We start from the raw sequence: 23451 nt of genomic DNA on the forward strand, positions 1-23451 counted from the left end.
CAGTTGTATGAATTATGTATAATATTATATAAATGATATTAAATTTGTCTTTGTTCCTTTGTAGGGAAAAATAAGAAATAAAACTTAGTTCACGCTTCTCATTATAACACAACTATCTACTTAATCATAACTTTTTGCTCTAACCACATAATTGAGCGCCCTAAATGTATGTTACAGTTAAGCCTGAAATTCATTGAGGGCGGAAATAAACTTAATTTTAACAGAACTTATGAGTATCACTAAAACAATTTCCTATATTCATTACTACCGATAAATTCCGAATATACCTATATGGGAAAGCAATAAAGCGTTTATACCCCAAAGTCATTATATTAACCCATAGCGATTATATTACACTTTCATTCACCACTAGATTTGTCCTATATCGGTGCAAAACTAATTAATCCTTCCCCACTTAAATTACGGCCCTTGATAATGTTAACACTGCAATCGATAACGGTTTTGTATTTGACAGTGTCTACTAATAATTTAATAATTTGATTTTAAATTGAGATTATTGAATTTTGGAAAGCTCTGATCTAAATCCTCACAAATCCCCTTTTGAATAGAATTGCAGGTCAGTTCCGGTTCGACAAGATTCGAAATTATTTGAAAAACTAATAACTTTGAAGGGCTCTACTTTAAAAACTTTCCGGAAAATCAGAAGCATTTAAGTTAAAAGAAAAAATAATTAAGACCCGCGACAAAATTGACCTCTTTTAACTCACTGTAAGGAGAACTATGAGGGTGTTAACTCTCTTATCAGTAATATGAACTACAAGTTACTTATAATTTGGTTTTATCCAGACTTTGCATTCATGTGCAAAACTAATTAAATTTGGAAAAATTTGCTTTAACTAAGACGGCTTATTAAGACCATAACACCCATAAAATTAGTTGGTCATTGAAATTTAGAGTAAACCCATCAACGAAAAATTAATCCATGTTCATGAAAGCATTTTTTTTTTTACACAATTTATTTTAATGCGTTTTGAAACTACGAATTTTAAAAGCGCCAGGTTAGTTCTGATTTAAACTAATTGGAAATGATATATTTATGGAAATTTTTAAGAGCGCACCCACCATAAATAAATAGCGACAGTAAAAAATATATATTAATACCAAAAGCCGCTCAATCTTCATATGTATAATAATGTTTTAATGAAAACTATTTAGATATTTTCGATATAAGTGCATACACGATGACGCAATCTTTCGTATTCATCATGCCAGTAGTTAGAATTTGTTAACATTGGCTAGATCCTGAATCCAGCAAAATATGACAGATGACAGACAACAATATGAGAAAAATAAACAATTCTGCAATTATTATTAACTTTAAAATGTTATTATTGCATTTCAATTAAATAGTACATTATACACACGATGTTTTCTATTGTTATGTAAACATTTGAAAGTGAAATATTTCGCAAAAAGTATTTTTATTAAGGATTTTAACTAAACAAATATTACCTATTTCAAAATTTTCTGTATTCTTGTGATGGAGAAAAGCAGGTAAAATAAAACTAAATTTTAAAAATTTCAAAGATGATAGTTTCGAACATGTATATACTATATGCTATAACATTACCATTTAGAAACTCTCAAATAAATGTTGCAATACATATACCACCTAGGCATTCAATACTTATTATTTCATTTCATTAAGATCAAGGTTGCTTAATTGTGAATACCCTCGGCTCCAACGTGTGGGGAAATACCACGATTAACATACCCAAGTGGGTAAATGTAGTAATAGTAGTTATTCTCACAAAAATTTGACTTGATGCCTGCCTGTGATTGATTTTGCTCCACTCTTTTTTGGCAAATATTATATTTCCTGCAGGTGTACTTTTTCTTCAAACATGTTAAAATTCACATTATTCTTTCCTTTACCAGTTTTACCTGATGTGCAAAAAATTTTGAACACAGATAAAAATTACTAACATGTTTATCCCTCATTCTAAATAAATCTTTTTTTTTTAAATTTATATCCACCTTCATGACATCAGCTTGGGTAAACCTATGTTATCTTGGTTTTCCAACATTTACCTCCAAATTTATTTCTGGCCATCTTGACTGATTTAATACTACAATACTTAGCTTACCCTATGTTTGGAAAGCAATGTCAGATGAATAAGAGATTCTGCAAAAGTATATTATTCTTTTAACAAACTTATGTTACCCATAGCCAAGGGGACAACCGCTAGCCAAATATGTGTGCAGAGTGGCCTCTTCTATGGATGTATGGAAAATTGGAAAAATGCTATGATCAGTTCACAACTTTTTTGAATCAATTCTCTCCATAGAATTTTAATATATTGTTCCCTGCACACTATGACAAATACTGACAATCATATTCAGGTTGTTTTTGGGTGATAATAGGGTTGTTAGACTACGTCAAAAAAAATAGTTGGACAAATAGTACTGATAATTTAGTTTGTTTGATTATTGGTGTGAGCAATTATAACTGAAATATGTTTCATATAACTTTTTTAGATTTTCTTTGCTTTTGCTAGACCCAGGTGAAATCTACTTTGAAGATTTCAGTAGCACTTTTGTGCCACCAGACACGACCAGAAAAACTTATGATATAAAGAAACAAGAGGGCAGACTTAAAATGTGTTCAAAATCTCTGGTGTTTGACCCCAAGGATTTTACCAAACCCCTTATTAAGATTCATTTCAAAGAATGCATTATAATTGAAGAGTGGAAAGGCACCACAAAATTTATAGAAAATAAAAATGCCCTTTCCATTAATTGTAAGGAATACATAGAACTATTAGAGGGCAATGTAATTGCACCTTATAAGTTTAAAGAGACAGCGAATTTCCTGTTTTTATTGAATTATGCAAATATCTCTAATTGCCTAACAATGATCTCTCAACTTTATAGAGCCTCTACCTTACCTTCAGTAGAACAATCAAATATGGCAAGTATACTCTGTGTTTTTTTATATTTTTTCTTAACAAATTGTTACTTTTAAACCTAATTTATGTTTTAAATTGATGTTAGATTGCTGCAATTGTATGTTCAAAACATTCTCGAGTAACATTTGATCCTTTATGGTTGGATTTGTATGAGCAGATTGTTGTTGAAATACGAGCAGATAAAATTTGCCCACTCAGCATTAACCCTGGAAGATGTGTTTTATCATCAAAGAGACTGTATTTTCAACCTTATAATAATATTGATCCAGTAAGTGTATCAAGTAATGTGGATTGTAGTAAAAGAGAATAAGATTAACAAAGAAGTGTTTTTTCCACCTTTCAGTATCCAGTAATAAAGATAAATCTGAACAGTATTAAAAGAATTGTTAAAAGACGCTTTCTGCTGAGACATATTGTAAGTAGTAGTAGTAGTATGTGTTTTTCACAACTTGTTTCATTCTAAGATCTTTAAAGGGGTTAGAAATTTATTGCTTCAATTCACACATATACCTCTCCTTTGCAAACTCTACTGAAAGGGACAATTTATACAAAAATATTATGGAGCAACCAGAACTGAAATTGGATAATTTAGAACAAAATGTGATAACCTTGCAATGGCAAAATGGTATTATATCCAACTATGATTATTTGCTTTATATCAATAGGTAAGTAAGATGAAGCAATTATGGATGGTCTATTAAATGACAAAGGGAATTGTATTATAATTTGCCTTATTTTTAAACAAATCTTTGCAAAGGTGGAAATAAGTAATTGCTAAAGTTTGGCTTTTCTTTATCTCCATTAGCTGTAAGAAAATATAGTTTGTTTTCAATCTCCCCCCTAGGGTTACAATAATATATGCTTTACATATTTATAAACTTCTTGTCACCAACGATATAATGATATATTGGGGATTCATTAATACATCTTAAAAATTACCCATAAAAATTAAGTACTTCCCACAGTTATATTTCGCGGCTTGTACCTTAACGGTCGTTGTTATGATGCTTGTTACCTGTTTAAGTGGAGAATTTTGAACTTTCTGTATGATCGAAGTAAAGACATGTTTTCGCAAACTTTCCTGCGTCTCTAAACAGTAAAAGAAATGAAATAAAAATCGTTTAGGTCGATTACAGCCGTTTTGGAAATTGGGCGTTTAAAAATTACTGCATGCGATCAATTTATTTAAAAAATATTTTCCTTGTTAGATTTAAGCACGTGATGGAAAAAATGAAATTTCTATCGACGATGATAATTATCACTATACTTTATTTTATATTATTTACGACAATATTTATATTATCCATGACTAAGATTGTAATTATCGTAACTGTAAGTCTTATAACATTCTTATGTCGAAAAGTCGCCCATTTTACCACCTATTTATAGTCCAATGTGTTTCCAAACCACATAGCACAACTATTTGAAATTGTACGGCGCATATAAATTTATTCAATTTTTTGAAACAAGCTTCTATTTACACCCAAAAACACACAAAATAACTTGTTATAGTTTAGGTGACAGAACGATAAATGATCTGACCCAATATCCTGTCTTTCCATGGATTATATCGAACTATTTAAGTGAGACTTTAGATCTAGAAAATCCAGACAATTACCGAGACTTATCGAAGCCTGTAGGGGCTTTAAATCCGGAGAGGTTAGAGAGACTTCTAGATCGGTAGGTAATAGTTATTTTTTGCGACTGGCATTATTAAACATCATGCCATTCTTTTAGCTACAAAGAAATGGCCGATCCTAGATTTATATACGGATCTCATTATTCCACTCCAGGTTTTGTTTTATATTATTTATCAAGATTATATCCGCATTATGTACTATGTCTGCAAGGCGGGAGGTTCGATCATCCAGACAGAATGTTCAATTCTGTGGCGGATACATATAAAAACTGCTTTAATAATATGTCTGATTTCAAGGAATTGATTCCGGAATTTTATGATACCTCCCAGGAAGGTTGGCATTAATTGCAGGTGGTAAAAAAACAATAATAGACAAATTTAAATTTAGGGAAATTTCTATTAAACAGTATGGGCATCAATTTCGGTTTACGTCATAATAATTTAAAAGTGGGAGACGTAGAACTTCCTTCATGGGCTGAAAGCCCCAAGCATTTTATAGAAACGTTGAAAGCAGCGCTTGAAAGTCATATTGTATCGTCGAATTTGCATCAATGGATAGATCTAATCTTCGGCTACAAGCAAAAAGGAGAAGAGGCGATTAAAGCTCACAATTGTTAGTACTTTCTCAAAAACATTAACTAAATCCATCAATTTTCTGTATTATTATGATGCAGTATTTTATCATTTATGCTACGAGGGAAACGTCGATTTAGAATCTATTGAGGATCCTAATGAAAGGCATGCTCTTGAAGTGCAAATCATGGAATTTGGACAGATCCCCAAAAGAGTCTTTGGAGTTCCCCACCCGCAAAGAAAAATAGGAAACCCTATTTTAACTGAACCCTATCAAATAGCGGAAGACAGTCCCGTCTTAGAAGGTAAATATTACGAACAATTCCAACGTTTTCCGATTATTTCATGCGGTTTTAGACAGCTGGAGGTCCGTAACCGACCTTCACTTGCTGACTACTTTTAACAGCCATAAAAGCACAGTGAGTCATCTTATCATTAGCGAAGACTGCTCCAAGATTACTTCGGTGGGTCACGATTCCAGATTGAAAGTTTTTTCATTATCACAAAAGAGGCAAACTAGAAGTGCTAACATTGGAAATATGCCTCTGAGTAGCTGTATTCAGCTGCCTGGGTCTAATACTTTGGTTATTGGGAGTTGGGATAATCAAATGTGAGCAATATTCACGTTATGTTTGGTTGAAAGAATTTGTTCCTCCTCGATGGTTCTGTATAGAAGTTTGCGATATAATTATTTGGTGAAAAATATTTTTGAGCGCACATCTTGGCTCCATACCACAGGATGTTACGAAATTAAGTTTTCAAAGTTAAATAGGGACATCTTTATTCAAAACTGCGTTCTAAAAATTGTTCATTTCTGAAATGCAAAGTGTTAAAGTTTTATTTTTGTTATTTCCTTTCATTTAAATTGCAAGTTTAGAGCCATACTCATAAATATTTCACAGCTTGTTATATGACATGGATTACGGAAGAATAACTACAGATGTTCTCGCTCACGAAGATGCGATAACATGCCTCTCATATGGGAATAAATCTCACTTATTACTCTCTGGAAGTAGCGACTGTTCGGTAAAAGTCTGGAAGAGTGTGACACCCTTAACAAAAGATATCATTATTGAATGTTTGTTCAAACATCTGGATCATAATTCGTCAGTTTGCTGTATATCTTTTAATCCGTAAGTAAAATTAAAGAAAATGATAGCTTACTCACTTTTTTCGGTAAAATTGTATTATATTCTATTTTTAATCTCCTTTGAAGTGAAAATTCTTGCTTTGCTGTCGGCACTGAAGACGGAGAAATCTACATATGGGAAACTAAAAATTTTACAATCCATAAAAAATACGAAAACATATCAACCAGGATCCGGGCTTTGGATTACAGCCCGGATGGGCAAAAACTCGCCATTGGGGCAGATAATGGAACATTTCAAGTCTTAGAAGTAGCAACAGGCAAAGTTTTTCCTTGATATGGTTAATAAAAACTACTTAAAACGTCATAATAATTGTAGGAATGCCGGTTTTCAATAAAGTATTTCCTTCTAAAGTGTGCTGCCTAAAATGGCAGGATAATCTTTTAACGATTGGCTGTGAAAGTGGGATTTTGTCGATGTGGAATATGTTCGAAGTACGAGTTTTATTGGAAATTGAAGCGCATTCTGGTAAGATATTAAAACTTTCTTGCGAAAATTTCATATTTAAGGATATCAGTGGAACTATTCTTTGTTGAACTAATTATTACATACTCTATTAATTTCTCCATTTGTTTAAAAAGGTTTCTTTTGGCAAAAATTTGACGACATGTGAAAAATTACTTGAAACAAATAACATTTCATTTTCTAAAATCATCTGTTGAAAATTTCTGGAACTATTTCAAAAACAATATAACTTTTCTTTTGTAGGGGCGATTCGAACAGTGGACATATCAAAAGATCGAAACTTGATAGTTACCGGCAGTGAAGACAAATCTATCAAAATTTGGTCTCCAAATTTTAACATGGAAAAGGATCTTTTATAGCATTTATGTATTATACTGAGTATGTCCATGCAACTGGAGTTAATTCATTCAAGAATTCATGGAATATCGAAGTCTACAATTATTACATTGAACAATACTTTATAAGCCTGATAAGAATTTGTAGTAACCGTCAATGCAATATTGTTATTTTTTTGTTAGTTTTATGGCTTAGCTTTCTACATTTTACTTAATTTTTGAATATTATAAAATAATGCGACTCTAGGTTCAAGGGTTTGACGGTTCTATTAATATTTACTAGTTTTTAATATAGAATAACATTGTGATATTTTTTGTGAAAGTATTCTTATCTGAAATGTTGAATATATTTTATACTTTATAGTCATCTGGTTGGAATTTTATTAACAACCTTGATTACTGACATCGTAGAATATCTTTAAATCGCTGAAGGTAGGTACAGACGTAAAGGTTGGGCCAAATTTGACAATTTTAAAGGAAACGTAGTATTTCTAGTCCAGATAGAAAAAAAGTAATATCAATAACAGGCTCAGTTCTTATGATAAATTTAATGGTGAAAATCTAGAAACGAGGTTTGCCGAGATTAACGACCGTGGTATCTAAAGAACATAAAGGATATATTTTGTACGTATTACACACGTGTCCGTATTTAGCAACTCCACAGCAATGGATAAAGGTTCAACTAAAATCCGACCGGGCCAGGCTAAATGGCCAAGACATTCTCATTTAAAAATAAAGGGACACTAATCCATTTTTCTCAAAACATCTCTGCCGGAATTTTAAATGAATTTGTTCCGTGTCTTTGGCGCAAACTGAACAGGATTTAACAATGAAGTTTCTATTAAATAATGGTAGTTCCATGTTGTTTGTTTCATTTTTGTATAAAAGGTTCTCAACGTGCCCACAAAGACTCTGAGCTCATTTTTCTTATTCTTATCAATTCTATTCCTTATTTTAATTTAACAACCTGTATCTGTCTTAATATTCCCTTTCACAGAAATCAAAATCAATTTCATCACAATATTTCGATATAAGAAATCCGCTGTTATTCTTTGTCCAGTTATTTCTGGACGCATTGTATAAATGGTGCGACGGTCTAGAGTTCTATCATGCATAATTGGAAAATTGTCTAGGATTTTATAACAGATCGAATAGTTGATTTTTTTCTACAACATCAGTTAATTATTTATTTATTTATTTATATATGATATAAACGCGACAAATATAAACATACAAATATAGATTTATACACATATAACAATACTAAACATCCACTACATTGAATACATAACACACAGGGCAAGTTAAAAATCTGGAAACTGCTGAATATTTCCTATAGGAAGCTTTTTATTACAACAAAAGAAAGTACGAATTATTGTACATCTAAATAAAACGACAAATACATCGCGGCTATAATTAAATATTGTATATACACCGGGACAAAGTAGCAGGTATATCACTCAAAGAAAATTTTATATTTATTTGTGTATTATTCAGCGTGTTTCCAGACATTTAGCCGGTTGTTTCCAGTCATTTACATAAGTTGTATATAAAACCAGTTTTAAAACATCAGAAAATATAGCTTACTTATACCCACTTTGGAAGGCAAGTTCTGGAACCTTTTGATAGCTTAGAAAACCCAAGGCAACTGATTAATAATATGATTTATCTGCAAAATTATTATATATTCTAGTAAATAACGCGTACATGTGGTGTTTAAAAAAAAATCGTACAATATGAAAATATTGTAGTTAAGGTGGGCATTAGAGGCGACAAGTTTTAGTGAATAATCAATAGACAGCATAGATATTCACTATTTTTCAGTGCCAATGACATAGGAAAATCTATATTGGTATTTAAAAATAGTGACAAATATCACGTTTTGAAAATATCAAGATATGAGCGTCGTAAAAAATTAAATTTTTTGTTTAAAAATTGTATAAATTTTGCAGGAGACGCACCTTTCGGAAACACCCGGTATATTGTTTAAATTTTGCTATGTTCAATTTTGAAAAACAAAATTTGTTTTAAGAGATAATCTGTATATAAGGAAAAACTCAGCCTCTATAAGTAATAATCCGTTGATGTAGATATTTTATTTGATAGGTGCCTGAAATTTAACTTCCCTTTCTTTTTTGGGTCCTTTCAGAGACTTTGAGCGTTGTGGAGTCATGTGAACTTCCGGAATTTGTAGACTCGTAGTAGAATTTTGCTGAATAAACGGGGACTTTTTAGGAAACTGAGTCGCTACAAGCGGTACCCATGATTGTTTCCCCTGAGCTGGAAGTCGGCCCGTTGATCCAACTGAAAAGAAAGTGCTAACAATGAAGCGATAATTAACAAAATTTTCTTACTTACGTTTAGTATTTGATTGCGTGTTATCCTTATATTTGGATAATTTATAAGCTTGAGATCGAACCAGTCCAGTAGTGCCCGTATTTACTGCGTCCATCGACATGCTTCTGCAGTGTGTTTTGGCCCATAACGCATTACGCTTATCCCTGTTTCTCTCGTGCGTTAAACCACTTAAGTGTTCATTGAGAGCATACAGCTTTTGCGTTATATCTTTACCTTTAAAAAAATATTGTTAAACTCAAATATTTCGTAAATGTTTTACGTATGATACATAACCAATTGACAGCATTTCAAAGCTGGAATTTTTGTTGTTTGGTATAAATATTACAGATGCATATAGTTAAGGTTGGATACAGCTAAAGTGGTAACAAAAAAGGTATAGGTACGGCATAATATTTGGTCAATTTTAAGAGTTCCTTTTTTTTAATTTTTTTAAATTTAAATGTCTTAATAAAACTGTGAATTAATAAAATTCAAAAGGTCTGAAAAAAATTATTAAAATTACAAAAAATCTAAACCGACGAATAATAAAATTATATTAGAATTTTGTTACATTACTCCGTTCCTTTATTATACAGGTTTTCTCTGAAATTACCATACAAGGCATGATCGAAAATAACTACCAATTTAGTTTAATTCGTATAAGAAATGCTAAAAATATTGACGTTTCGTGAAACATATTACGGATAAACTGTTTACCTGGCGAAAATTTTACAAGAAGTGAAAAAGTTTCGAAATAAAGAGAGTTTGTCACAAAGAAAAATTATAAATTACTCGGACAACGAGTAAGAAAAATACAAACTTTTATGTAGTAATTCTTGGATCAAAAAATTAGCGAAAACCGATAAAGAAGTTTAGCAATTATTTCGAAAAAACAATATTACTTTGAAAACTTTGGAGCCCTTTGACGACACAACGAAGCCACATCGGATGTAGGTAAATTTGCTTAACATACCTTACTTTTAGTTCAGAAATTTTCGGTCAAGCGTTGTACGGTTATTTGAGGGACACCCTGTATATACATATATCCTCTCAAACATTTTTTACATAAGCAGTTTAGTAAGCAAAATGATACCAATATGATTGATTACCTATAATGGCATCAAGCACAACTTTGAGCATAGGACGATGCCTCAAGACCCTCTCCAACTTCATTCTGGACCAGCAGAGATATGTACAGTCCTCCTCTGCTGTGATTGTCACCTGGAAAACATCGTCAGATTGTTCGTGATTGGCTTCCCACTCGGGTGAATCAACGAATTGGTGCTGATTGATAAAGTGCAGATGGGTATCATCGCAGGTTACCCTCATCCTAAAAAGTTGGTAAAAGTTTGCGTAAAATACAGAGAATGTCATCTGACCTTTTGCCACTTTAAGCCCAAAAATGTTTTTGGGGCAAATTCCCAATTCGCTATTGTTGCGAAATTATAAGGATTCACGCATGAGAAGTTGTTATTGATGTAGTTGGTAAATTTAATTTTTTTTTGTGTGCATTCCAATCAATTATTTTTAACGTCGGTTACCATTTTTTTACAATTAGCCTGTTTATGAAATGCCTGCGAAGTTTTGAATTTAAGAACGCTATGCTGGCATTGCGGACGTTTATTTATAAAAGTTATATAGGAAATTTGCGTGGTGCGTGTAGAGAGTGTCAGCACATAACATATATTGATTACAGAATGTTCAGTCGACCGCAGAGCTTTGATCTGGTAATCTAGTTATATGAAAGTGCAAAGGGCAATGCCGATAGAATTCGCACAATTTATCAGTTGCTCTAGCCAAGTTAATTTTCTAGGCCAAGTGCTTCGGTCAGATTACAGACAACGAGTACCAAGTCATCAAACATCAGGTGCTGTATATCGAAATGTGCAAAGATATGGGTTACTTCCAACAAATTTATTGTGTGTCTCATCTCATTCTTACGGGACCATGTTCATTACACGAAATACAAGTTACTACTAAAAGTAAACTACGATGAATAATATACAGGATGAATCCGTTTATACTAGGAGGACTATGGCGTTCGATATAGTACCGCATTTTAAGTTCAATAAGACATATAAATATACATGTCGCCAAAGAATTCGTTTTTGAGATACAGGGTGTCAAGTTTTTGGATTTTTTTTTGTATTTCCCACATAGTTGCCGTGTTTTTTGGGATAATTTATTTCAATTTTTAAAATTTGTTGTTTATGATGGTCTACAAGTTTTGATACGTCCAAACGAGTTAAAAACATACATGGTGATTTTTTTTGCGATCAGACCCCTTTCTATCGTTCAGAACTTTGTTGCGGTGCGCCACTTCCTGCCAAATTTCAAAAATTGGGATTATACATTCAATTTAAAAACTTTTTGTACATTGCGGTTCTATTGCATCTGCGACTGTTTTCGAGTAATGTGAAAGTCTCTGAAGAAACACTTTATTTAGAAAATACATTTTTGGGGGTAATAGCAATAAGCCAGGACATTATTAGTTTACAAATCACCCGGAACAAAGCTATTTTACTCGTGACTTTAAGAACCGTCTCAAGGCGTTCTGCATTATTAAATTGCAGATGAATAAGATATTTATTAATGATACGTTGTTTGAAAGACTTTCAAATTACGTGAAAACAGTTACAGATACGAAAAAACTTCAAAAGACAAACGAGTTTCTAAATTAAACGTAGAATCCTAATTTTTGGGATTAAGCAGTCAGTAATGCACCACAAAAAAGTTCTGAACTGTAAAATGTTCCGTGACCGATGGAAATATATCACTCTGGGGGTTTCGAAATCGTGTAGATGTGTCAAAACTTACGGACCATTATAGGTAAGAAATAGTAAAAATTTGAATAAATTATCTCAAAAACTATAGGAACTGTGCAGAAAATACAAAAAAAATCCAAAACTTTGACACCATGTATCTCAAAAACGAGGCGTTTCGCAACATATATTTATATGGTTTACTGGACTTAAAATACAGTACCTTATCGAAGGTCAGAGCCCTGCTAGTATAAACTGACTTACAGTATATATACATATACACCTGTCAAATTTGTCCAATATGTCACACAACTCTCTGTATTTGTTAAATTAGCGAATAGGCTAGATTTATTTGCAGCTGTATTTCCTAATACAAAGATGGAAAGTAATATTTTGTAAATTCTTACCTTCCTTTAAGTAGAATTGACAGCCTTTCGTCCGCAGGGCTTACATTCTCTACTGCGTATATATCACCACATTCCAGCGTTTGAACTTTAGCTTCCTTCACTAGCTCCTTAAAGTGTTTTTTACTTACGCTTAGGGGCTTGAATATCTAAAATAAATAACTGGTTTTACAGGGTCGAGAGATTGAAGAAAACTGGATTTTATTTACAACTTCAAGGGTTTCTGCTTTGTGATAAATATTTTCGTACCCTGATGCTAATGCTTCACCATTGGCACACAGCTTTTTGGGTTCGATAAAAATGTACAATTTAAATGAATATTTAAGTCGTTCGATATTTTTGAAATCCCGTGTTTCGCAGTATTGGTAGATCATCCACATGCATAATCATAAGGGAGTTATTAATAAAGTCCCTAATTACCTTAATATAAAGTTCTGTTAAATCCAATGTTAAGGTTGGCGGTAAAAACCTCCAAGTTAGCAAGGCAGTATGTGTAAAATTTAATATCACTACGATTACGTTCCATAATAAAATGTCCGGAGCGCAGACTTCTACACCTCCCCATATGGCTAGGAAGAAATATCCAAATGAAAGCAGGGCTCTGAAAGGGGCACATGGATCGTATTAAAACCTTTAAAGCCAAACGAGAAGCATTATAACGCCGAAAAACCAATCGCAAAAGTTTTTGAAAGGCGTAAAATTAAAAGAGCGAATTCTAAAGATCTGAAAGAAGCTTTTCATTACAAAATCTACTATCTTACCTAACTAAAAGGACACTCTGTTTGAAACTCCCTGGCACGATGAAGGCTGCCGCAAAAAAAAAATTAGCGGTTTGAAAGAGACTATGTTGGGCTGGAGTCCACTCTTTGCACGCAGCCCAAGGCGAATCGTCTATCGTTCCTGAAACAAATTAAATATTAAGAACATTTTAAACCTTCAAATAGAGATTTGGTTAGTACAGGTTTACCTCTGAACCATTTTATCAAATTATTTAGTCCCTCGCATTCGTAGAGAAGCCTCTGGTGTCAGGCATTTAAATCAAATCGATTTTGTGATTAATAGAAAGTCTTGAAGATTTGTGGGGACAAAATCGAGGTCTCCAGAGTGGTAGGGAAAGTTGGAGATATTTTTTATTTTGAAAACCATTACTCAACGCAAACTCTCCACAAAATATTCTTTTTTAATTTCTCAAATCTCTTAGATACGATCCTGATTTCAGTTATTTAATTCAAATCGATTTTGTATTAAATTGGAGTTATTGGAAAACTGTCAGGGTGTCCGGTCTCGTGCAATGGGAAATTATTGACTTTTTTCCATTTTCGAAAACTTTTAAGTTTTATACAAAATATTATTCACATGGTTCCCGTATTTTAACTAAATTGATTTTGTGGTGAAGTGAAATATTTGGAGAGTGGCCAACCTTAAAATCCAGATCTCCAGCATCACACGGGAATTGGAGAATTGTTCTTACTTTCGAAAACTATAAAGCTTATAAAGAAACTAAGAGTGTATTTTTAATTTTACTTCCTTATGCCAAACCGTTTTTAAAATATTTAAAAACTTTAAAATAAATAGGCACTTAAACACTCTGTACTTTAGAAACGAAGCGATGTCGGCCTTAACTTCATGCATATATGTATTTGTTTTCATGAGCTCAACATTCCTTGAAAATTGATTGGTATGTCTATAAAACACCTTGTATGACGAAAATTAAGATACCAAAAAAAATTACCTAACTTTTCAGCCCTATTAAAGACGTTTCTGGATTGGTTATTAACAAATTGATAAATTGTATTCTTTGGGACAATTTCAAGTAAAAATAAAGCTCTCCAGCAGCGTCCTAAGAAATTGTTTGAAATTTTGAAAATAGCGAAACGAGGCTAAAATTCTTTGTTTTAATTTATCAAGCCCTTTAGAAATGTGCATAATTTTAAATAATTTAACCGTTAACACGCATTAAAATACGATAATATGTAATTTTATTGGTCAGGAAACATAGCGTAGTGAGATTGTGCAAAACCTTCTACTCCCATGATTGTCAGGGACATTGATCCCTTAAGGGTAATTTTCCAGGGGAAACAGAATTGACAGTATGTAATTTTGTCATTATGTAAATTTTTAGGCCAATTTTTGCTTTTATTTCACATCTATTTTGTGTCTTATTAAATTTTCCAGCTAAATATTCTCCCCCTGTTTTTAAATAAATGTGACGATACGGAAACAAAAAAAAGACCACTCCCTGCACTATACTGCATCTACGTCGTTTTGAATATGAAATACACTTACCATTCATCATTTGATAGTCATAGTCCAAATCAGTACTATTAGATACGTTGTAATAGAAATCGGTGTTATTCCATCTTTCGGTGTAATTTGTCTTCGTTATTTTAATCTTTAGAATGGTCCGATTCAATTCCATGTTATGCACGTTTAGATGCGGTTGGCGTTTTAGCTTCGAAGTAGAAAAATTCGTTTTTGCAGGAACCAAAATGGTAGAGTAAGTCCTTGATTGAATCACAGATATTTCCATAGTTATATTACTAAAATGTTAAGTCAAAAGTTTGCTCTAGCCCTAAATTTAAGTTTAAATATCAATGTTTACTATGTTGTGTTACCGCGCAAAGATACTTACAAAAACTCATTTTACAAATTGCTAACTCTTCTTAAATGTAAGATACTTTTTTAAAGTTACATTCACGTGTCTCATAGCCAATGTCAATAACAACAGACAAAATTTTAAGCGTATATAGATACAGTTCATGTAGCGGCGTGGACGCCTCGTTGACACGCCCCAGACTACTGCCTCACAATATTTTCCGAGACGCTTTTCATCGATTTTAGGGGTTGTTTCAATTGGTCAACCACCCCATTGTGTTGGGATGTTTTGCTGTTTCTTGGAGATCGATAGTTTGAGAAGGTTAATCAAATATGTTGAAATCTGCACGTACGAAACTGTTAAAAATAAACAGCCGTTCAAAAAGGGCGGAGTAAAGATTTTTAATTAATTTTCAAGATTTAATATTTATAAATAAAAAGATCCTGAAACTTCAACTCTAGACTTTTTTATCGTATGAACTATAAGCGCATTGAAAATTGTCGATAATTTTTAGGATTATTCACATAAGATCATGCCAGTAATACAAGAATCCAAAAACGCTTCTACCATAATATGATGGGAAAGATGATTGAGAGTATGATGAACTTCCTACCCTTTCATCAAATGCCCTCCACCCACCCTAAGTCTTTTTTTAATAACACGGGCAGGATTGCCACATATCGTTGGGAAGCATTTTCAACAAGCTTCAAGCAAAGCTTCTGGAATTCCGCCCTCAAATTTACCCGATCACCTCTAAAGTGAAAAATCCATAAGTAAAACACCAAGGTGTAGAATTAAATGTTTTTCAATCAGGAATAAGTAATAGAACTCGTGTAACATCAAAGTTTTATTGCATTCAAATTAAAGCGTCAAATTTGTTCAACATTAATATTTTTTTTACAATAGATGTTGGTTATTTTCCATGCAAATATATAAACGAAAGTCACATTCTTGACGAACATTGACAAGTTTTCTTAGTACTTGCGCAACATTCAGTAATAATTCGTTATTTTAATTTTTCATTTGTTTTTAATTGAGTTCTAAACGGTATAGTTTTTCAAGTTTCCCTCCAAAAAAATATCCAAGAACTTAAGATCGGGGAATCTATGGAGCCATTCCATCACTCTTCTGCTTCCAAGCCATCTTGCAAGGTAATTGTTATCCAATTACCACCTAACGAGTAAAACAAAACGTGACGGTACTCCATCCTGTTGAAATCTTAGTGAATTTTTCTCCAAGTGTAATTCACCATTTTCCTCGTGCTGATTCTCCAGCTCATGAATTATCAATGATTCAATAGCATTATCTAAAAGGCCACGGTAGATTTCACCATTGAAATTACCGTCAGTAAACCAAGGTCCTATGATAGCATCTCCGATGATCCCGGTTCAAGCATTCAATTTTTGAGGATATTGAGTGATTCCTTCTCTCACAACATGAGGGTTTGAATCACTACAGACTCTGTAGTTGTACTTATTTTAGATTTCGAGTAATTATATCCAAGTTCGTTATTTCTTAAGGCCGCTGTATTTAATTTTGGGAACGTCGAATGATCAATGAAAAAAGCTTTTTAACCATGTATAATAAGGGTTCGATTCGATCTACGAAAGTAGAAAAAATTTATCAAAACATCATTTGACCATAGTAGGCTTAGAAACAAGTGCTAGTTTTAAACTATTCAAAGGGTACCAATCCACACATATTGCGTTTAACAAGCACTTGTTTCTAAGCCGACTAAGATGAAATAATGAATTTGTTCTTTTTACTTTAGTAGGCCTTTTTCAAACATAGTTGAAAAGCTTTTTTTGTTGATTATTCAACGCTACCAAAATCCTATTTGGCAAGTATGTATATAGGTGCTATTGACGTTGCAAAAGTCGGTCAATGTTTCTCCATTAGTTTTTCAAATCCATACACCAAAAATACATTCAGATGAATCCCACTCACATAAATATGGAAAAATTACACGGTCAGAATATTTTTCGATCAGCGAAAATTCGGTAAACAATTCTGAAGATACTAAGTATTGAAAATTACTCGAAAAGTTTCTCACGTTTGCTTGAACAACAATTTAGTTGTTCGGTAATATTCTTTGTTTTTACAATTGATTTGAGTGAATGATAGTAAAGTCATTATACCTATACGTAAATCCGGGGACAATACAAAGGGACTGCATTTCTTTACAACTTTTTCGGATTTGAAACGTCTGTCTGCAAAAACCTTCTGAATCGTCACATATGGTCAGGTTTTCACTTTGTATCTCAACAACCAATTCTCTTACTTTGTCATTCCTTGCTCTCAAACGGGAAAACTCCTACACAGGATTGTGATTATGAATGGATACAAATTCCATCGAATTCATTTTGGTGTAAAGTTCGACGTTAAAAGTTATTAGATGATATTAGATGCAAGGTTTTTTTGAAATAAATACTACGTTTTACAATAAAAGTTTTATTATCATAAAATATAAAGGTTACACTTAAGAATAGTCGTCTTGATCGTCACTATAACTAGACATTGCCATAGATTGCGCCTGTTGAGCAGCAGCCTGCAACTGCTCCCACTGTTGTTGATCGGCAAAAGCCTGTTCTTGTCTCGCTTTGGCAAACAATTCTTGTTGTTGTCTTAATAACTCTTCTTCGGGAATACCTAAATTTTCTAAGCGGGTGCTTTGTCGTCTTCTTTTCGCAGCTACGGCTTTACAATCTTTGAGCACTGCCTCTGCTTCTCCATGGTAATCGCTGAATCCCAACTTATCTAATGCTGGAGAAAACATAATCATAAAAATGGTGTTGTTTAAGAAAAAAAAAAAGACAGAACATTTCTTTAAAAGGGCACCAAATTAGCGAAACAGCAGTAAACAAAAAAAAAACATATCCGGGTAAGTTCGTTATCGAAAAAGTTATTAGGAAATTAATGAAATAGGGCCACGCGAAAGAATCTAACGAATGACTTCGGGAAATGAAATAGCTTTTCATGCTGATGTGCAAAATTACAGGCATTGTGTGCTAACATAGATATAGAAAATCATTAAAATTTAGATAGTATATTGAAAGGATTGTGGGGGAAAGGAAATCTTTTGTATATTGTATACAACATACAGGGTCTCATTTCAAATTTTATTATAACTTTATCATGTCCGGTTTAGTTGGACTTAATATAAAAAGAACAAATACTCTAATTCCTTTAATGCAGTTTCATTTTATCGCATATCTCAGAGACGTTCTTAATATATACAGGTTTCCCCACTAAGGACAAGGACTAAGGACAATTACGGCTTTATTTATGACTTTTATCGAAAATGATTTTTACTAGGTACTTATTTTCAAAAATTTATAGTTTATAACGACTTAATTATGGTTTTAGGCTTATACAGAACAAATAAAACAATAAAAATTAAAATTACATAACAAGAAATAATTAATTTACTTTATTCATAATAAAATTGAACGAAAATATTATTTATGCGTTGCACAGCATTTCGACTTACCGGTCTATCTGGATGTCTGATGTTGGACTCTGCATTCTGCCGCAGCTTCTGCTGCCGAGCGCGCGTTATCGCCAACAAGACGAACAATTTCTGTCTTTACTCTTACACTTAAATTTTCCGTAATTACAAAGATTAATAATTTATTTTGTATTAAGTACAAATGAGTTCTAATATCGATGTTGACCTTTGTTGCGTTTGTTTGACAGTTAAACACTTCACTTGTTCTCCATAGCCCACTATGAATTTTTGAAAATAAATAAGTACCGAGGGTGCACTTTTAATTCTTCTACAAAATTGTTATTACTGAAAATTTTTCGATCAAATTTTGTATAGGCCCGTTTTGAGGGGGGTCAATCCAGCGGCGTGCACCGGTTTTTTCCAAAAAAATCGCTAATATGATTTATTAAAATTTCGCTCCTAGAAACTGTCACAGTAGGCCTTGAATTTCACGTCAACCCGGCCATTTTTGATGTAAATGCGCAGTTTATCAAGCTCCATAATTCAAAAAGGTCCGTGCTAAATCGCACAATGAATAAACTTTTTACAGACTGACCCCAAAACAAGTGATTCACACTGTACATATGTCGGGAAACTATTAATTTCCGAGATACGTGATGTCATAGCTCGGGATTGTGTTTCGTTTTTCCCTACGGCGTCTATAATTTTTAATATAATTATAACGTCGTAAAACATTTCTAAAAAAGAAATAGTAATTTTTTGTCAGACGCGTTACTCCACCAAAGATATTTCAGTTCGTTTAAGATATATCCAAAAAACGTTTTAAAAATAAAAACTTCAATGCCTTGTACGTCAGAAACTATACGTCTTAAAAGCTATTTTGTTGAAGGAAATTTCTATTATTTTTCGTTTCTTTTTCGATCCCCGAATTTTCTACCACGAAAATAAGACTACCTTGCGTATAAACAATTTACTAAAAAGTCCCAATTGTTTGTCAACGACAGGACCATCTTTTTCGCTTGAGATGAGCAGGGCGAGGCGATGGCGGGCGTACTAGCTGTGCAAATGAGCCCTGAATATTGGTTTTAAAGCAATATGTTATGCTTAAACTTGGCCAAGAGTGTCAAGGTGACTTTATTAAGAATCATTTGGAAGAATGTGAGAAGGGCATTGTAGATGCTAAGTTTCTGAGGATGATATTGGACCAGAATCTGCCAGGAGCCATACAGATTGGGTGAATTGCCAGGAGATTGCTGAAGGGAGTCTTTACCTTAAGAAATCTATTAGGTTTTGGGTATTTGGGAGTGTTCAGGTTCTCTTATTTCACAGTTTTGCACCTGCATATCTCATATAAAATTTTAGCAAGGGTGGGCTCATGTATCAGGGGCACAAGGCTCATTAGCCTGCAAGAAAGAGCTTTGCAACTAAGATAAGGCTTAGGATATTAAAATATCTATCAGTGCATTTTCATGGCCCTGAGAACACTAATTTCCTTTCCACATATATTCTTGACAATCTAGTGTACACAAGGGCGAGTGTGATGTAGCACTTATTCACATGCCAGAGATGATGTAGTGGCCTAATTTTGGATAGGAAAATGGAGAAACTTACCAATACTGTGATACTTTTGCCTTAAATTTTGAATAATTACTTTGAACTTATACCTTTAAAAACAGATTGCTTTTAAAGAAATTGTCTCATAAGACTACCACAAGGATTGACAGTTTTGGGCTCTTGATTTACTCTCCTTTGAGCAGCTTGGCAGCTCAAGACATTTCCCAACTTGACAACTTGAACTTACCCATTAAAACATGTTCGGCATTTATGGTTTTCTTGTTCAGTTGGTTACAGATTTCATTGGCTTCAGAGCTCAGTAAGTGGATAAATTCTGTACAGCAATTTAAGACTAATTCCCTAGCTTCATTAGCCATTCTAACAGATGGAATCAGTTCTTTTATCATTTTGTTAATACTGGCCCTGGGTAAACTTAGCTCCTCATCTTCATTATTGCCAGTCATATCATTGCTTCTATTGGGATTTGACATTATTAATTCTAAACAAAGAAGATATCAATAATATAACAAAGTAAGGGAATTATTCTCTTTTACAATGAGAAATGTATATTTGTAAATCAGAAGGAACCTAGACCACCAACCAATCTCAGCATCAACAACCAACATGGATCAAGAGTAATAAAAACAAACATAACCAAAGAACAAGGAGCTATAACCTCACATCCTCCTAAGTCACAAGCTATGTAGTCCTGGCCCCAATATTACAGCTGATCTTATTAGTTTCACGGGTTCCTGTGATTACCATCACGGCCTTGAGAAAATCTAACCCAACTGATAATTTCATCTAAAGAAAATTATAAAAATAAGTCTAGAATGTTTCCTCAACTTCTAATTAAAATCTCTGACTATCTCAAAATACCTCCTGGGGAAATTACCAAAAGAGATACTGTAAGTAGACCTAATAGATTTTCTCTCTTAGAAAAGGGGTCATTGAAATCTTCTACCCTAGTATATCATGTGAAGAATTTTAGAATAGTTTAATGCTACAGCAGTCATAGTTGCACAAAACGAATGCAGTACACCACATTAGTCAAAAAGTGATTTACATTAATTTTGTATTACATAGCAGTACATATACTTTGCTTCAGACATTACTTAGTATTAATGGAACATTATTTCAGATTTAATGGTATTAGCCTTGAATTATTTATTTTTACATTACTTAAAATAATGCAAACTCAAATAATTACTTGGAATTAGTATTAGCACTGCTTGTGTTAATTTAAAATATAAAAGATAATGCTGCTTTTGACATTATATGTGCATATTTGGCTTTAGAGAATATCTACTGACCCAAGAATTTATGTAATTATTATTAATATTGGGTACTTAGCCAGCTTTAATGTGATTATCAAGTAAACTCAAGAAACTTTCTGCAAAAATTGACAATTGTTTATTCAACTTCTAATTCACCCTTCATAGGCATTCTGTTTTGTGTTATGCTATCCACAGTAATTAGCATTTATACCCTCATTAATCATATGAAATGTTAGGGCTTCTAGCTTTAAATGCATCTGTTCAGATTGATATTCTACAGACAGATTCTTTAGAAATCTAGAATGTGATCAATATTGAGACTCAATTTTAGTGCTTCTTCAAAAATAGACTTGCAGTTGAAATCACACAGTACAGTCACAATAACACATTAATAATTACCTTCCAAGGTAGCTGTCTAATATACAAATTGTTTCTTTTGCTTTCAGACGTTCATAAGAAGGCATAATAATCAATTTACTACAGGAATAATAAATATTATTTTTGCCATGTTAAAGGAAACAAAGTCAGATAAAGGTGTTTTAGAAGAGACAGATGAGGCACTTATTTATCAATGGCTTGAATATGGCATAGTCCATGCTTCTAGAGGCAATAATAACCAAGCAATTTATGAAATTTTAAAGGTGGGTTGATCTAATGCTTATTTCATACACCATATGGTAAGGCTGTTCTATTTCTTTTGAGACTAGTTCAGTATATTTTATTAAAATTTTAAATGCAGTACAAACATCTATGCTGGGAAGAGTTCTAAGAAATTCTGTCAGAAAGTTTTAATAATTTGAAAATTGTTTCTTTCTAGGAACTCAATAGTATTCTGTCAAGTAAGACATTCCTTGTGGGCCACAAATTGACAATTGCTGATATTTTCTTATATTATGTTCTTCTTAATATCATGGTGAGTTATTTCTAAACCATACAATATCATTTGCGTAATCCTAAAACCAGCGTTTTAATTGAATTCACATTACTTATGACATTCTACCCTTTCAGTTAAGTTTATCCAGTTTGGAGAAGGAAAAGTTTTTAAATGTGTCAAGATGGTTTGACAATATACAAGAAGATCCCACTCTGCGACCAACGAACGTTTTAGTTGATTTTAGTACCATTTACTTACCTACTACAGTTCTTGTTAGACAGTAATTGATCAGTACTATTTTGTCTATGGCAAGTCTATTTATTTATAGCAAGGTATTTGAACTACTTATAATGGAATATAACCTTTTCATTAACAAAATATTAATCAATTTATTATAGTATATAAAAGTTAGTACATATTCAAACAGCCATATGGGATTTTTAAACTGGATATGGATGAATTGGTTTCATAAAAAGGCACTGCAACAGGCTTCTGCAAACTCAATACCTGTTTGCATAAGCAATGTCGCCAAATACCCTTACAAATGCACTACCTAGGGCGAAACTCAATAAGGACGAAACATACAACACTAATCAGAGAAGCTCCAAGATGCTAACGCGTACCACAGACAGTATGACATGCTGAGGGTGCTAAAACCATATTGTCTTTTTTCTGCCCAAACGGCTCATTTGCGAGTGTACGTTTATTAAAGAAAAAAGTTTATATTGATATCACCCCTTAGTTTGTCAGTATATTTTTAAGACACCTTGTATACTATGTAAAGAAGACTGTATTTAAGAGAGCTAAAGGCAAATTACACATTAAATGAAAAACTTTTTGTTTTATTTCAACATCATATAACCAAAGCGAAGATATTCCGGATATATGTTTAATGGAACTGTTTTTGTCATTTTGACGCAAGCGCTATTCACTTAAGTTCGCGTTGTCTACTTAAAAAAACACTCTGTATAATGGCGTGTATTTTGTTCTTTCAACTCTTGTATTTCTGTTCCACTATGCATATTTGAGTACTTGGAAAATGATAAGAGATAGGCCTTATTTCCCTACGACTTTCCTACACAATATCTAATGCCTTTGTTGAACTCTCA

The 23451-nt window shown here is 32.8% G+C and overlaps 4 protein-coding genes across 6 annotated transcripts; 2 read left to right on the forward strand and 2 right to left on the reverse strand.

Annotated features, from left to right (window-relative positions):
- Positions 1-1291: 1291 nt before the first annotated feature.
- On the forward strand, positions 1292-7457 carry LOC136346922 (protein FAN-like). The gene is made up of 14 exons (XM_066296477.1): positions 1292-1515; positions 2500-2932; positions 3016-3198; positions 3274-3345; positions 3405-3595; positions 4443-4610; positions 4668-4903; positions 4958-5182; positions 5244-5447; positions 5500-5752; positions 6045-6275; positions 6359-6549; positions 6609-6758; positions 6999-7457. The coding sequence occupies exons 1-14, from the start codon at positions 1502-1504 to the stop codon at positions 7112-7114; spliced, it is 2667 nt and encodes an 888-aa protein (XP_066152574.1). The 5' UTR covers positions 1292-1501; the 3' UTR covers positions 7115-7457.
- Positions 7458-8264: 807 nt separating this feature from the next.
- LOC136346896 (blood vessel epicardial substance-B-like) lies at positions 8265-15463 on the reverse strand. Of its 2 annotated transcripts, none has more exons than XM_066296438.1 (8): positions 15226-15463; positions 14880-15165; positions 13355-13493; positions 13014-13194; positions 12597-12742; positions 10537-10757; positions 9449-9661; positions 8265-9394 (listed from the first exon to the last, which is right to left on the reverse strand). In XM_066296438.1, the coding sequence occupies exons 2-8, from the start codon at positions 15121-15123 to the stop codon at positions 9186-9188; spliced, it is 1353 nt and encodes a 450-aa protein (XP_066152535.1). In that variant the 5' UTR covers positions 15124-15165; positions 15226-15463; the 3' UTR covers positions 8265-9185. The 2 variants fall into 2 exon arrangements, with proteins under 2 accessions (XP_066152535.1, XP_066152534.1); XM_066296437.1 differs by having other exon boundaries at positions 14880-15133; positions 15226-15462.
- Positions 15464-17624: 2161 nt separating this feature from the next.
- Positions 17625-20816, reverse strand: NC2beta (negative cofactor 2beta). The gene is made up of 2 exons (XM_066296440.1): positions 20439-20816; positions 17625-17952 (listed from the first exon to the last, which is right to left on the reverse strand). Exons 1-2 carry the CDS (start codon positions 20680-20682, stop codon positions 17669-17671), a joined length of 528 nt encoding a protein of 175 aa, XP_066152537.1. The 5' UTR covers positions 20683-20816; the 3' UTR covers positions 17625-17668.
- A 142-nt stretch (positions 20817-20958) lies between these two features.
- AIMP3 (aaRS-interacting multifunctional protein 3) lies at positions 20959-23175 on the forward strand. Of its 2 annotated transcripts, none has more exons than XM_066296441.1 (5): positions 20959-21099; positions 21915-22109; positions 22286-22381; positions 22477-22674; positions 22741-23175. In XM_066296441.1, the coding sequence occupies exons 1-4, from the start codon at positions 21025-21027 to the stop codon at positions 22624-22626; spliced, it is 516 nt and encodes a 171-aa protein (XP_066152538.1). In that variant the 5' UTR covers positions 20959-21024; the 3' UTR covers positions 22627-22674; positions 22741-23175. The 2 variants fall into 2 exon arrangements, with proteins under 2 accessions (XP_066152538.1, XP_066152539.1); XM_066296442.1 differs by having other exon boundaries at positions 22751-23175.
- Positions 23176-23451: the final 276 nt, after the last annotated feature.

Source organism: Euwallacea fornicatus, chromosome 25, assembly GCF_040115645.1.
Source record: "Euwallacea fornicatus isolate EFF26 chromosome 25, ASM4011564v1, whole genome shotgun sequence".
NCBI classification, from domain to species: Eukaryota; Metazoa; Arthropoda; class Insecta; order Coleoptera; family Curculionidae; genus Euwallacea; species Euwallacea fornicatus.

Excerpts from the sequence above, each read along its gene's own strand:
- LOC136346922 (XM_066296477.1), top strand. Across the intron at positions 2,933-3,015 it reads CAGTAGAACAATCAAATATG|ATTGCTGCAATTGTATGTTC; the intron begins GCAAGTATACTC and ends AATTGATGTTAG. Across the intron at positions 5,448-5,499 it reads AGACAGTCCCGTCTTAGAAG|ACAGCTGGAGGTCCGTAACC; the intron begins GTAAATATTACG and ends ATGCGGTTTTAG.
- LOC136346896 (XM_066296438.1), bottom strand. The coding sequence starts at position 15,123 with ATGGAAATATCTGTGATTCAATCAAGGACTTACTCTACCATTTTGGTT. Across the intron at positions 13,195-13,354 it reads CAGAGTGTCCTTTTAGTTAG|AGCCCTGCTTTCATTTGGAT; the intron begins GTAAGATAGTAG and ends TGCCCCTTTCAG. Across the intron at positions 9,395-9,448 it reads CACGCAATCAAATACTAAAC|TTGGATCAACGGGCCGACTT; the intron begins GTAAGTAAGAAA and ends CTTTCTTTTCAG.
- NC2beta (XM_066296440.1), bottom strand. The coding sequence starts at position 20,682 with ATGTCAAATCCCAATAGAAGCAATGATATGACTGGCAATAATGAAGAT. Across the intron at positions 17,953-20,438 it reads TGCCGAACATGTTTTAATGG|CATTAGATAAGTTGGGATTC; the intron begins GTAAGTTCAAGT and ends TGTTTTCTCCAG.
- AIMP3 (XM_066296441.1), top strand. The coding sequence starts at position 21,025 with ATGTTTCCTCAACTTCTAATTAAAATCTCTGACTATCTCAAAATACCT. Across the intron at positions 22,110-22,285 it reads CAATTTATGAAATTTTAAAG|GAACTCAATAGTATTCTGTC; the intron begins GTGGGTTGATCT and ends GTTTCTTTCTAG. Across the intron at positions 22,382-22,476 it reads ATGTTCTTCTTAATATCATG|TTAAGTTTATCCAGTTTGGA; the intron begins GTGAGTTATTTC and ends CTACCCTTTCAG.